Raw genomic sequence first — 15,542 nt, 5'->3', positions numbered from 1 at the left:
GTTATTAAATTAATATATATGCAGCCAATCAAACTACAGTAATAGCTACATACATTGATGAGGTTCCTTATCTTATAGTACAGCAGGTTAGTCCACCAGGTATAACTAGGGTGTAGACACCAAATTATCCTCTTTGAGGCAGCTTCCATCACCCAGTAACTGGTGCACAAAATCTTGCATCCTCGTCTTGACCTGTCAAAAGTGCGCTAGCTGTGAAGCCAGATACCTATATATGACAAGTATATCAGAGAAAACAGTACATGGAACATGAAGACCTGGCTTAATTACCTTTAGTTTGAGGCTTCCACGTGATCTAACCGGGTCAACCCTATATCCTGACATTAATGGCCATAAATGAATGATAAACGGGTTTCGGATAGACACTTAACTTGAATTTGTAGACAGCGTGTTGACAAATGGTACACCTTTGGTTTCCATAACACTACGTCCAAGTAAATTTAACAGGAGCCGAATTTGCTCCCGTGTGAGCCTCTGGTCTCAATAAACAACAATGGCTGCCTCCTTCCTCCACTCTGATGCCTGGCTTACATTGTCCAGATGTCAGAACGTGATAGAAGGGTCACATTTACTCTACTTTAATATTGATAATTAAGTTAATTTATATAAGATGTTTTTATGATGGTAAAGTCCAAAGACTAATGTATTTAAGAATAATTCCCAGCAGAATAGCTGGTGAATTATAATAGTATGTGGTGATGATATCCCGTTTTCTATAGACGGTAATTCCACTACAAGTTACGTTTTCTATGGGTAACTTGTTGGTAATACAGCTATTATCTGTATGATTATTAAATGGTGTCGGATTTTCCGACAACCTCCAGAGGAAAGTCTTTAGGTGGCTGCAGGTGTTAAGAGATAAGAAGTGTTCGAGGACCACCTCGAGCTGTTCTCTTCTTTATCTCTTCTCTTGCCAGAGATAACATTGTGTAACTTTGTCCCCTTTTGTCCTCTGCTCTAAGACTTCCCCTCCCTCCCTTGTGGGGGGGGGGGAGGGGGCATTTCTCCACCTCCCTTGGTGGGGGGGGGGAGCATTTTCCTTGTATGTCCCTCTCAAACTTGTAGGTGCCTGACGGCTGAGTAAACAGCGTTCGGGATTCGTAGTCCTAAGGTTCCGGGTTCGATCCCCGGCGGAGGCGGGAACAAATGAGCAAAGTGTCTTTCACCCTGATACACCTGATCACCTAGCAGTAAATAGGTACCTGGGAGTTAGACAGCTACTACGGGCTGCTTCCTTGGAATGCATAGCAAAAAAGGAGGCCTAGTCGAGGACCGGGCCGCGGGGACGCTAAACCCCGAAATCATCTCAAGATAACCTCCCCACCCTCCTTGTGGGGAGCCGGTCGGCCGAGCGGACAGCACGCGGGACTTGTGATCCTGGGTTCGATCCCAGGCGCCGGCGAGAAACAATGGGCAGAGTTTCTTTCACCCTATGCCCCTGTTACCTAGCAGTAAATTAGGTACCTGGGTGTTAGTCAGCTGTCACGGGCTGCTTTCTGGGGGTGGAGGCCTGGTCGAGGACCGGGCCGCGGGGACACTAAAAGCCCCGAAATCATCTCAAGATAACCCTAGAACCCCCAACCTACGGCCTTCCCCTTCACCTCCACCCACCCCCCTAGCCCCACACCTCTTGCTATCCCCCCCCCACCCTCCTACTCCCAGGCCCGTCCTCACTAGGCCACGTTGCACGAGGGTGTTTAGAAAGGGGAAGTTAATGGCTATAAGTGTGTCCCGTCCGCTGTTATCACACTGTGTTGTGTGTGTCTAGCTGCTTACACAGCCACCGACCCTGTGCTCCCTATTTACATCTCCCAGATAATCTGCCCGAAACGCTATGCGTGCTAGTGGCTTTACAAGAATGTAAAACCACTAGCAAAAACATCAATGCTATGTACTCTCATAAATCCAATGTACCTTCTTGTATGTATGTGTATATATATATCTATATAAATAAAAATGTAAATGCTCGTTTGTTCAAAATCTTAAGTCTCAGAAAGTTCTTCACCGATTGCTTTGAAATTTTGACAACGTTCCATTCGAATACGAGCGTGTTTTTATATACCTAGTATATAGATGTCACACCTGTGACAGGTAAAAACATTTTTTTTTTATTTTTTTTCTCATGTGGGGAAATGGTGGGTAGGATGAGGGGACGGGTGAGTGGGGAATGATGGGGAGGATGAGGGAACGGGGAAGGGGAAATGTTGGGGAGGAGGAGGGGATGGGGGAGTAGGGAATGGTAGGGAGGATGAGGGAACAAGGGGAGGGGGGAATGGTGGGGAGGAAGGGGGGAGCGGGAGGATTGAGAGTTCTAGAGTCGGCAAACCAGACAATCTCTATATCTCCACAGACAATGGAACAACAAAAAATATTGTATACCTACAAGGATTGTGAAATTAAACATATTAGAAACATACACTTTCTCTTTTCTTTCTTTCCCATTTAACCAGACTGAGCCACAGCAACGCGTGGCCGGGTACAGCTAGTATATCAATAAATAAATAAATAATGGGTCCTGATGTCCCACTCTGGCTTTGTCAACTCTGATAACTAGGTATGTTTTGAGTTATCTTTATCTCTCATTATCTTTATATATTTTATATTAACTAATAATGGACTCTGCCGTTCATTTTTGGCATGAATGTGTGTTGGTGGTGTTGCCGTGGAGGGGGGCGTGCTGGAGGTGTGATTGGAGGTAAGTGGGTAGTGGTGGGGAAGCCTTCCCAATGGTTCAATCAAGGGGTCAACAGCCCTCCGTCGTCTCCCCCCCCCCTCCACCACCACACCCACGTGTGGTACACCGTCTTCGTCAAGTTTCACACACTCAACAGGGCGTGCACATCCACCGTACCCTACCCCAACCCCCTAATCCCCCATCTCCCTCACCCATAACCACTCCCACTCTCCATCTCCCATGGCTACTCCAAGTAAAGCTCTCATGGGCGTCGTAGTGACAGCTTCTCAAGAAAGTAATTCTGTCGTGGCCTGAGGCATACGGAGACAAGGACGACAGGGAAGACCCTAACATCCGCTTCACCTAATCTAGGAAAGCTTTAGTACTCACTTGGCCCAATAGAGAGAAGCCTTAGTACCCACTTGGCCAGTCTAGAGAAGCCTTAGTACCCACTTGGCCAGTCTAGAGAAGCCTTAGTACCCACTTGGCCAGTCTAGAGAAGCCTTAGTACCCACTTGGCCCAGTCTAGAGAAGCCTTAGTACCCACTTGGCCAGTCTAGAGAAGCCTTAGTACCCACTTGGCCAGTCTAGAGAAGCCTTAGTACCCACTTGGCCAGTCTAGAGAAGCCTTAGTACCCACTTGGCCCAGTCTAGAGAAGCCTTAGTACCCACTTGGCTTAGTCTAGAGAAGCCAGTGACGTACCTGTCTAACCCAATTTTAGAACATCTAAAGTATCCGCCAGACCCAATCTGTGACGCAACAGTTGAGGCAGCTCCTGGGGGCCCCGCCGCCACCCCGGCTTCACAGAGGCTGATGCTTGAGGGAATATATCAAAAGCTAGTTAGCGATGCGTGGGTAGAGGCCAGGCACCCGTGCCAAGACGGCTAGGGGGTAGGCGTGCTGGGCGAGGGGGCGGGGAGAGGGATGGAAGTAGGGCTAGTGGAAGAGTGGGGGAGTATTGGGACGGGAGAAATTAGGGATAGGAAGAGCTAGTTGCGGTTCGATGGAGTTTAGAAATGTGATAAGATTTGAGAGGCGGCGGTACTGAGGTTGGAGTTACAGATGGACTACCACGAGCACGGCCGCTGCCACGCCAAGAAATATGACCTGGTCACCAGACTTTTATTTTATGATTTTTTATTTGTTCTCTGGGCAGGCAGGGAACCTGGTTGTGCTATCCAGCGGCCTCTTCTTTCCAGGTCACCGTCCGCCATTAATGAATTGATTGTTGATTGTTTAATTGATTGACACTCAGCGTTTACTTCGCTCCACATGCCAATCATGTAAGCAGTAGTGCTAACAATTACACGGTGCTGCCACTTGCGGTACAGTGGTGCCCAAACAGTACAAATTGAAATTAGTGGTACTGTTGTCCTACATTATTGAAGAAGTCATATGTCGGTACATTTAACATAGTCGCAATATATTATGTCTGTTCCACAAGGAAATTGATTTTCCATTTTCTCCTACGGTAAGAGACAAATTATGCCTATGTGGTGCGACGGATAAGATTCTGCACTCAAAATATTAACACGAAAGATGTGCTTAGACTCTGCTAGTCACTGGACTACTCTGTTATTAGGCACTGTTTAGTCATTACTTATTAATCACAACGTACGAGCGACAGGCCGCGAACTTCGTGATGTTGATATTTCTGGCTTTACAATATAATGGCATAACTTAGTATCGTTAATTTTGAAAAAAATATTTTCCACCGACCAAAAATGGAAGGGTTGAGCGGTCTTATGGACCTGTATACTAAGTGTACAATTCATAACATTCATATAAAATAAAAAGTTTTGGAGAGTAAAAGCAAACACTATATATTAATAAACCGCTTCATTACAAAAGTGCTACATATAACGAGTTCAATGCAGTTACATCATAACGGGGTTATCCTTAGATTGTTCGAACCCATTCTATTATCACCCTTAATTTCCTGTGCATAATTCAAACAGGTAGTGAACATGTCATGCATGTGAGTGAGGTCAGGCCTCCTGCCCGTCACCGACGGTCACTGGTCAGTTGTGTGTTATACTTGCGTCCTCTGTATCACATACTGAAAGTGACTCTAGGTAAGTGCCTTATTAAAGGGAAGGTTACTTGTAAATCTTATTGATTTTAAGAACACCAGTTGTATCGTACGATAGCCTAAGATAAGACCAGATTTTATTTCGACTGTAGCTGCCTTATGGTAATTAAAAATACTGTATATGATAGTTATAAATTTCTAACAGTTACAAATATAAAACTTATGTTACGAATATAAAAAGTTACGAATATAGTAGGAAGACGTGTCAAGTCAGCTGAGTTCTGGCAGGCCAAAGGTCTCCATTATTCCTCCGCCCAGCTAAGTAGTACCTTAATATATATAGCAATTATTTCTAACCAGAAGGATGTATAAAACCCTTTTGTTAATTAAATGTGAACCTTTTTCTTATATTAGCTGCAATAGAGAATCATTAGATGTGAGTACTCAGAAACTTTCCAAAAGCTGGTTGGCCAAGTGGTATTCTGGGGCAAGCGTCATCAGGGACTAGACCAAACATGGCGGACGGAGAAAGACGTGTGGAAGGTCCCAGGTTCTAGGGTGATTTATTTTGGCAAATTGTTCAGCTAAGAACTGTTAGAACTGACTTACATGCAGGATAACAGTCATTTTAAATAATAAGGCATATTAAATATATAGAGTCCAGGTTTTATATATTTTCTAAGTTCAAACGTGATGATTTTTTTCTTGGGTGATAAACATTTATAGTGGGTGTTTGATAGGAAAATGTGTATATATATTTATCTTTACACTAAAGAAGAGATGTTATGATTGCAAGACGTTTTGTGTATATTGTTATTTCAAATTCTAGCAAGTTAAGTGACAAGACGGGTGTGGGGCCAACTGATATATTGGTAGTTCATTTATATTACTTTCATAGCTTTTTTTTATAAATATATTTCAAATATTAAACACAAGCTATATTTCTGTACTCATATGGGAAGTGCTACTGAAGGTAGCACGTGAAGTTTTAAAGTTTTAAAACGTATTTGAAGTTTTAAATTTAGTAATTTTATAAGAAAATTTGACAATAATGGAAAACAGACTTATTCAGCATTTACCCAGATTAACCACCAGCTTGAAAAATAATATGGATATTTAAAATATTATCATTGAGTGCTATTGGTGACTGCAATTAAAGGTGATTGCACATATTTGAAGTTTTACATTTAGTATTTTTAAATTGAAATTTGACCATAAGGGAAAACTGAGCTTTTCAGGTTTTTACCCAAAATGACCTCCAGTTTGAAAAATATGATGGATATTTAAAATATTACGCTTGAGTGTTATTGGTGAACGTAACTGAAGGTCAGAGCCAGAATGATTGATAGGCAGGCGCCATACATGTGTGATAAAGCAAGGACGATGTAACTCAAGTCAAGGTTAAGATTTTGAACCAGGAGCTGGAGCCGAACCTCCACCAACGTAAGTAAGTAAAGTAAATAAATGATCACACACACGTTCGTTAGCATTTACTGCAAGACTGAGAGGTTATTTTTACTTACCGTTCATTGCGAAGTTCTGAATTCTTTTTCCTGAAGGTTTCTACCAGTCGCTGTATTTCTTCAGCGTGCTGCTCGTGGATCCTCGAGAGTTGAGCGGTGAAGTCTGAAACTGATCGAAAACAAAATGGTCAAGTGTCGCTGGATAGCTAATTATATAAGAGGCAGGAGACAGGGGAATCAGGGCCGGGACCATATTAAAGAATGAATAACATTTTGGTCAACCATCAAAGGCAAAAATGATCCTTACACCCATAAGCTTTCTCTCCTCTCTTGGCAGTCTACCTGAGGGAGGGAGGGAGGGAGGAATGCTGGAAAGAGGTAGGTGGAACAGGAGCAGCAGAAGCAAGATAAAATTCTAACTCTCGTCTAATACTAAGTGAGGAAAGAAGGCCAGATTGTATTTTCTTCGATTGTCAGAAAGTCACTGACAAGTCTTTCAGTGACTTGTGACTTTCAGAAATACTTATCAGACAAGAAGCAGACAGACTGATGAAGACCACCAAATGGAAAGAAGCAAGAGGTTGCGTATTACCATTAGTAGTCCTTGAACCCATTTGTTTCTGAATCATATTCAAATTAGGACCGAGAATGACTACCAAACACGGCAGGAATTTAACAAGCACGAGGAATAGTCAAGTAAGCGGATCATAGTCTGGGAAAAGCTAGCTCTCAGGGTTGGAAGGCTCTGCCAGTCATTATACCAAATCAATTTCCAGGGACATAAATAGGGTAACATCAATAACATACAGTACTTACAACTAATAAAGAATAACGTTTAAGAATGTTAATAGAAAGGTGTTTAGAACACTATACACAATAACCACACACAGGCCCACACACGGATAATCATAGCATAAGATAGTAGATAAATACTCTTACAGAGTATTTATGTTGTAAGACATGGCCAATTGTCTAATGATTTGTTCGTTCATTTGTCAGAAGATGCTCACCAAATTGATTGGGAGATGGCTTCTTCAATAACGAATCGTAAAAGCACCTATAACAGAAACATAATTGAATCTGCTTTGATACAGATCACAAAAGAAAGTAATTTGAACGTTAGCAATGGTTTATATAACTTAGATCCATTTTTAATAGATAAATTAAAGGGCGATTTGAGTAGGATCATTGGAACACATTTGTCTTACTAATTCATTGTAAATATTTACTATCTTATGCTATAATTAACCATGTGTGGGCTTGTGTGTTGTTATGAATAGGAGCTGCATCGGATGGGCCAATAGGCCCTCTGCAGTTTTCTGCGGCTCATATTTGTGTCCACGTATTGTACCTCACCTCGCTCCACCATTCTCTCCTGCCTATTTATGTCCAGTACTCGACCAGTAAAACCACTCCTTCTGAAGATGTATTAATATACGAAAGTACTTAAGGAAATTCCTCCGTGGTCTGACACTGTCATATATATATATATATATATATATATATATATATATATATATATATATATATATATATATATAATCACGTGTTGTAGCCAATTTATTAATTTGAAATTCTGATTATATATATATATATATATATATATATATATATATATATATATATATATATATATATATATATATATATATATAATCAGAATTTCAAATTAATAAATTGGCTACAACACGTGATTAATTGCGAGATATCATTAGGGCAGGAACACACACACAGCATTAGGTTTTAATCAGACTATTTTTGGAGCGGCGGGAGGGGTAATAGGGAGGACCGTGGGATAGATAGGGTGTGGAGGGAGGTGCGGCATGAAGGTAAACACCCTAACGAGCCCTCTGAATAATACACCCGTGACGTAAGTCTTCGCCTACGTGAACTAGATGAAATAGTTGGTCCACCGTTGTGACGTCACTTTCTGGCAAGGTAAACAACGGGCATGGAGGCTCCTACACTGATGACGTCACACACGGACATGTAAACAATGAGCATGGAGGCTCCTACACTGATGACGTCACACACGGACATGTAAACAACGGGCATGGAGGCTCCTACACTGATGACGTCACACACGGACATGTAAACAATGAGCATGGAGGCTCCTACACAGATGACGTCACACACGGACATGTAAACAATGAGCATGGAGGCTCCTACACTGATGACGTCAATCGCCTCCCACTCAAAAACCTCTTACTTTAACACCTCACCAAACACGCCTCACCAAACACACTAACAACACATAACCCCGGTAGGAGTGTTGTGTGCTTGGTTGTCCACCTGTAGGAGTGTTGTGTGCTTGGTTGACCACCTGTAGGAGTGTTGTGTGCTTGGTTGACCACCTGTAGGAGTGTTGTGTGCTTGGTTGTCCACCTGTAGGAGTGTTGTGTGCTTGGTTGACCACCTGTAGGAGTGTTGTGTGCTTGGTTGTCCACCTGTAGGAGTGTTGTGTGCTTGGTTGTCCACCTGTAGGAGTGTTGTGTGCTAGGTTGTCCACCTGTAGGAGTGCTGTGTGCTTGGTTGTCCACCTGTAGGAGTGCTGTGTGCTTGGTTGTCCACCTGTAGGAGTGCTGTGTGCTTGGTTGTCCACCTGTAGGAGTGTTGTGTGCTAGGTTGTCCACCTGTAGGAGTGCTGTGTGCTAGGTTGACCACCTGTAGGAGTGTTGTGTGCTAGGTTGACCACCTGTAGGAGTGTTGTGTGCTTGGTTGACCACCTGTAGGAGTGTGGTGTGCTAGGTTGTCCACCTGTAGGAGTGTTGTGTGCTAGGGTGACCACCTGTAGGAGTGCTGTGTGCTTGGTTGACCACCTTTAGGAGTGCTGTGTGCTTGGTTGACCACCTTTAGGAGTGCTGTGTGCTTGGTTGACCACCTGTAGGAGTGCTGTGTGCTTGGGGTTTAGTGCGTTGAGTGTTGAACACCCTGCCTCAGTGAACTGAGTTATGACAAAAGGCATTTCAGAGCCTTTTTAGCCATGGTTGACTATTCACTTCTTGTGCCGACCTTCTGACAGTGGTAGGGCGGAGAATTTGAATTTCTTCCCTCCATCATCTGACATTTCAATCAGGTTCTCTTGCGAATTTAGATGAAGATGTGCACCTACTCTGCTGAAGGGTTTCTAGTGCATCTCGGGTGGAAGTTATCGAAGTCAGGGGGTAAACAGTCCGTGAGATTTCCTTGCAGATGGGACATAATAAGGGACGTGATACTGTCCACACTGGACGTCCGACATTACTGGTGATACAGAAAATCATTTCAGTGACTCTTTCCTGGAGTTTGCTTTCTCACTGGGAACCGTTTTGCGCGAATGAAGTAAATTTTCATGCACATTTAACATGCAGATTACATGCTCAAGTTTAGTACATTTAGACGCTGTAACACGTACGCTAACTTCATCATCCCTGACTTATCCTCGAAACAGTTACCTAAGGCTGACTTCTGCAGTGAAAGAAAGTCGACCAGCTCCCTCCGCTGTGTAAATACAGGATTCAGAAACCTATCTTATGTATATAGAATAAAAGAGTTGAATTTACATTTTTTTCACTGCAAAGACGAAGAATAAGGCTTAACATGAATGGAGTATATAAATGAATAAAAGGATTTACCAGAGGGGATATAAAGATGGTTTTGAATATATCAACACTAAATAAAACACGAAACAATGAATACAAATTGGATTTGTTTAGGTTCAGAAAAGACCTGGGCAAAAACTGGGTTGGAAATTGAATTGATGATTTATGGAACACACTAACGAGTATCATAATAGACCAGGGATCGATTAACTTGTCCAAGCGTAGGTTAAACATGAATATCAATGAGTTAGGGTGAATATAAATATGAAGAGCCTCGTATGAGCCAATAGGCCTGCAGGTAAACTTATTCATATACTCTACTTTTAAAGTTTTTACATGTATACTCAGCTCCTGAATGGTGTACACTCAGTACTAAGTGTAAATATACTCAGTACTTTGATTTTTTTTACTTCGTATGTCTTTTTTACGAGTTACGGACCAGTGCGGATGTTGTTGGCGGAGAAGGAGTCAGTGAAGAGCGCCGGACCTGCTAAAATATTCTGCTCTTAATGCCAGGCTCCGCCCCTGACCTTCCGGTGACCTTCACGCCCGGCCACTACACCGCCTCAGACGTCCCACCAACTCTTCGTCAGCTTCTTTTATATATATATTATATATATATATATATATATATATATATATATATATATATATATATATATATATATATATATATATATATATATATATATATGCGGAAAATCCACAAAGAAATATGAAATGAGGTGAACGTTTCGGCTTTGTTAAAGCCTTTGTCAACACCAGACTGACTGACAAAGTTAGTCAGTCTGGTGTTGACAAAGGCTTTAACAAAGCCGAAACGTTCACCTCATTTCATATTTCTCTATGGATTTTCCGCATAAAATGATCAGTGTTTTGTGATCGTCAATTGCATATATATATATATATATATATATATATATATATATATATATATATATATATATATATATATATATATATATATATATATATATATATATATATATATATATATATATATATATATATATATATATAGGTACCGGTGTCCCGATCCCTGGGACCCCCACCGGCTGTCATCAGCACCTCCACACGCCCCACCGGCTGTCATCAGCACCTCCACACGCCCCACCGGCTGTCATCAACACCTCCACACGCCCCACCGGCTGTCATCAGCACCTCCACACGCCCCACCGGCTGTCATCAACACCTCCACACGCCCCACCGGCTGTCATCAACACCTCCACACGCCCCACCGGCTGTCATCAGCACCTCCACACGCCCCACCGGCTGTCATCAGCACCTCCACACGCCCCACCGGCTGTCATCAGCACCTCCACACGCCCCACCGGCTGTCATCAACACCTCCACACGCCCCACCGGCTGTCATCAACACCTCCACACGCCCCACCGGCTGTCATCAACACCTCCACACGCCCCACCGGCTGTCATCAACACCTCCACACGCCCCACCGGCTGTCATCAGCACCTCCACACGCCCCACCGGCTGTCATCAGCACCTCCACACGCCCCACCGGCTGTCATCAACACCTCCACACGCCCCACCGGCTGTCATCAACACCTCCACACGCCCCACCGGCTGTCATCAACACCTCCACACGCCCCACCGGCTGTCATCAACACCTCCACACGCCCCACCGGCTGTCATCAACACCTCCACACGCCCCACCGGCTGTCATCAACACCTCCACACGCCCCACCGGCTGTCATCAACACCTCCACACGCCCCACCGGCTGTCATCAACACCTCCACACGCCCCACCGGCTGTCATCAACACCTCCACACGCCCCACCGGCTGTCATCAACACCTCCACACGCCCCACCGGCTGTCATCAACACCTCCACACGCCCCACCGGCTGTCATCAACATAGCACATAAGCCCAAACCGACCATACAAACATCTGTATTTAACCGTTAACTGAGAAGCAGGATCAGCAACACTGATCAGAGCAGAGTAATAAATAACTTGGTCCCAAGTTGACAATATACAAGCAGGTCTCACTCGAGCAGGAACAGGTCGGTGATGCTCGTAGATATTGAGCATCGCACTGCTCAAGTTGACAATATACAAGCAGGTCTCACTCGAGCAGGAACAGATCGGTGATGCTCGTAGATATTGAGCATCGCACTGCTCACTCTGCAGTGTTGATCTGTTGATCCGTACTATACAAAAGCATCAAAGTGTTCTCCCTTCCCAGAGGAGAGAGTAACCTGCTCAGACCCCTTCATGATAAGGGTTGGGAACTTCAAATTGTTTCCCTGAAGCGAGGAATAACGAAGCCATAGTTTCTATATAATTAAAAAAAATTAGATGTCTCTCTCTCTCTGTCTGTTTGTCTGTCTGTTGGTGAGTTCCAAGGACTGGTGAGGGAAGGACCGGGTTTCCCTCACCAGTATCCCGTATCCCTCCCATTAAGGTATAACCGGACTTACTATCCGCCATACTCGTGTCCTGAGGTAAACACGCTTCTGATGCCGCCTCTGGGAAATCGATCTCGACTGGAACTTGTCCTCCTGGTTGATTTATGAGACAGGTGAACATGGCCAGCTTAGCCTTCGTATCCAGCTGCCTCTGGGGCATGAGAGCTGGCACAAGCTAAGCCTCTTGTTCCTCGGTTTCAAGCAGCCTCCGGGGTAGGCAAGATTGGGGCTAGTTTATGGACGTCTTTCTCGGAATAAAGCTTTCTCCGATGCCGAGGAGCTGGGTCAAGCTTAGCGTCGTGTTTTTTTTTACAATGGAGCTGCATACATGTTAGGAAAGGTGGGACAAGCTTATTGCCCTGTTCATTTGTATCAAGCTGTCGCCAGAGCAGAAGTGAATCAGACTTAAGAATATTTTACCTCGAAAGCAAACTGCCATCGATATGAAATTCGCAGAATTTATTCTTCGTTAATTTTCAATCAAATTCTAACAACCTTGTTTATGTTCCTTCACAGCAGCCATCACTGTACTACACAATCTCTACCATACAACACTCACTACGTCACTGTAGCAGTGCTTTAGTTATGTACAAATTGTCTACATTACCGTTACCTTCACTACGGATGAAATATATCTTATCTCGGCTCTTAAATTCCATCTCCACTACTGGAGGATACTCATCTCCACTACTGGAGGACACTCATCTCCACTACTGGAGGACGCTCATCTCCACTACTGGAGGACACTCATCTCCACTACTGGAGGACACTCATCTCCACTACTGGAGGACACTCATCTCCACTACTGGAGGACACTCATCTCCACTACTGGAGGACGCTCATCTCCACTACTGAAGGACACTCATCTCCACTACTGGAGGACACTCATCTCCACTACTGGAAGAGGCTCATCTCCACTACTGGAGGACACTCATCTCCACTACTGGAGGACACTCATCTCCACTACTGGAAGAGGCTCATCTCCACTACTGGAGGACACTCATCTCCACTACTGGAAGAGGCTCATCTCCACTACTGGAGGACACTCATCTCCACTACTGGAGGAGGCTCATCTCCACTACTGGAAGAGGCTCATCTCCACTACTGGAGGAGGCTCATCTCCACTACTGGAAGAGGCTCATCTCCACTACTGGAGGACACTCATCTCCACTACTGGAAGAGGCTCATCTCCACTACTGGAAGAGGCTCATCTCCACTACTGGAGGAGGCTCATCTCCACTACTGGAAGAGGCTCATCTCCACTACTGGAGGAGGCTCATCTCCACTACTGGAAGAGGCTCATCTCCACTACTGGAAGAGGCTCATCTCCACTACTGGAGGACACTCATCTCCACTACTGGAAGAGGCTCATCTCCACTACTGGAGGACACTCATCTCCACTACTGGAAGAGGCTCATCTCCACTACTGGAGGACACTCATCTCCACTACTGGAAGAGGCTCATCTCCACTACTGGAAGAGGCTCATCTCCACTACTGAAAGAGGCTCATCTCCACTACTGAAAGAGGCTCATCTCCACTACTGGAGGAGGCTCATCTCCACTACTGGAAGAGGCTCATCTCCACTACTGGAGGAGGCTCATCTCCACTACTGAAAGAGGCTCATCTCCACTACTGGAGGACACTCATCTCCACTACTGGAGGAGGCTCATCTCCACTACTGGAAGAGGCTCATCTCCACTACTGGAGGACGCTCATCTCCACTACTGGAGGACGCTCATCTCCACTACTGGAGGACGCTCATCTCCACTACTGGAAGAGGCTCATCTCCACTACTGGAAGAGGCTCATCTCCACTACTGGAGGACGCTCATCTCCACTACTGGAGGACGCTCATCTCCACTACTGGAGGACACTCATCTCCACTACTGGAGGACGCTCATCTCCACTACTGGAGGACACTCATCTCCACTACTGGAGGAGGCTCATCTCCACTACTGGAAGAGGCTCATCTCCACTACTGGAAGAGGCTCATCTCCACTACTGGAGGGCGCTCATCTCCACTACTGGAGGGCGCTCATCTCCACTACTGGAGGAGGCTCATCTCCACTACCAAAACAGGTGCGACTCGAAAATATAAAGAAAGCGAAGTGAACGTTTCCCGTAATATTCGGGAAAAATTCAAGTGTCATCAGTGGCGAGTTGTGTAAAAACTTGTCATTTATAAAGAAAGAGTTGTTGTTGCTGTAGTTGCTTCAGGGGCGGCGACGGCAGAGGTGCTGGATGTACCCCAGCACCTTCTGCCCCCCTGAAGGGTAAAACACAACGCCTTATGGATATTTTAACATCGCAGGTCGCCGTCAACGACCGCACCTTGCGGCGAATAAACACATACGCAGAAGTTTGGATACCCCTCGGAGTCCCCCAGGGAAGGCAAGCACCGGGCCCCACCCCACACTCTTGGTAGCCAAACACAGTCATGATCCCTCCTAAACTCGTACGTTTGCATTTCTAAACCACTGAGTAATCATTTACATAATTTATTCATATATTCATCTTATTACCTTGTATTCCTGTGATCAGCTAATTATATTACCTTACTAGGTGGGGTACTGGGTGGTGCCCGGGTCTCATTCCCTCTCTCTTCCTTTCTCCATCTTGAACCCCGACCAGCCTATGACAGTCACAAACTACCCATGTGTCATATATAAATTGAAGATTATTGACAGTTGCATCATTGAATACTTTGGTTCCATGGATATTCTACTGATATTATCATTTATACCTTCATCCATACTTTTGCCGTGTAAACTGTATAATTAATGCGTAAATATACTTTACGCTCTGTACCGAGGCTGCAGTGTGGGAGACTTTTTGAGTTGACTGAACGCGACTCGCACTTTCATTTTTAAGAGTGTAAGAGTCGGCGTTCCTGTAGTAAGTGAAATTTGCTGGGAATAGCCTATATAAGAGTGCACACGTGACCAGGTCGAGAGGTATTTATCAGTAGCAATATTAGTATCAAGAATTATTGTTTCTAGAGCACAAGATCTCCCAGGTCACATTCCTCCTCCCGCGGTCCCAGGTGAGCGTTATTGATTTAATGCTCACTTTGTCGTGCGAACAAGAGACACTAAACTAGAAACCGAGGAACAAATCGAATTAGTTTTGCGTGAAGTTCACCACGCTCGCCAGTGTTGAGACGTCCTCGTGTTTCAGTCAACATATTCGTAACAGCTTTAAAGGTTCATTCAACAATGTTGCTGGGAAGGGCCCCTTGCACTGCTGAGCTTGGAGCTAATTTGTAATATATGGCAACAACTTGGGAATTCAGGCACACCAAGTGTTGTTTTGAAGCATGGATCATACTGTTATCATTTTGCACAACC

At 44.5% G+C, this 15,542-nt stretch overlaps 1 protein-coding gene across 14 annotated transcripts in view; it reads right to left on the bottom strand.

The window, feature by feature from the left end:
• Stacl (Stac-like) overlaps positions 1-15,542 on the bottom strand; it is a 723,254-nt gene that overhangs the window by 329,271 nt on the left and 378,441 nt on the right. For all 14 annotated transcript variants that reach the window (XM_069332474.1, XM_069332482.1, XM_069332475.1 and 11 more), the window contains one exon: positions 6,249-6,357. In XM_069332474.1, coding sequence (XP_069188575.1) covers positions 6,249-6,357 — 109 coding nt within the window. The remainder of the gene's footprint in view (positions 1-6,248; positions 6,358-15,542) is intronic.

This window comes from Procambarus clarkii, chromosome 27 (assembly GCF_040958095.1).
Source record: "Procambarus clarkii isolate CNS0578487 chromosome 27, FALCON_Pclarkii_2.0, whole genome shotgun sequence".
Classification (NCBI taxonomy): domain Eukaryota; kingdom Metazoa; phylum Arthropoda; class Malacostraca; order Decapoda; family Cambaridae; genus Procambarus; species Procambarus clarkii.
The sequence above is the reverse complement of the archived record's forward strand: the minus strand, read 5'-3'. Positions and strand labels throughout refer to the sequence as shown.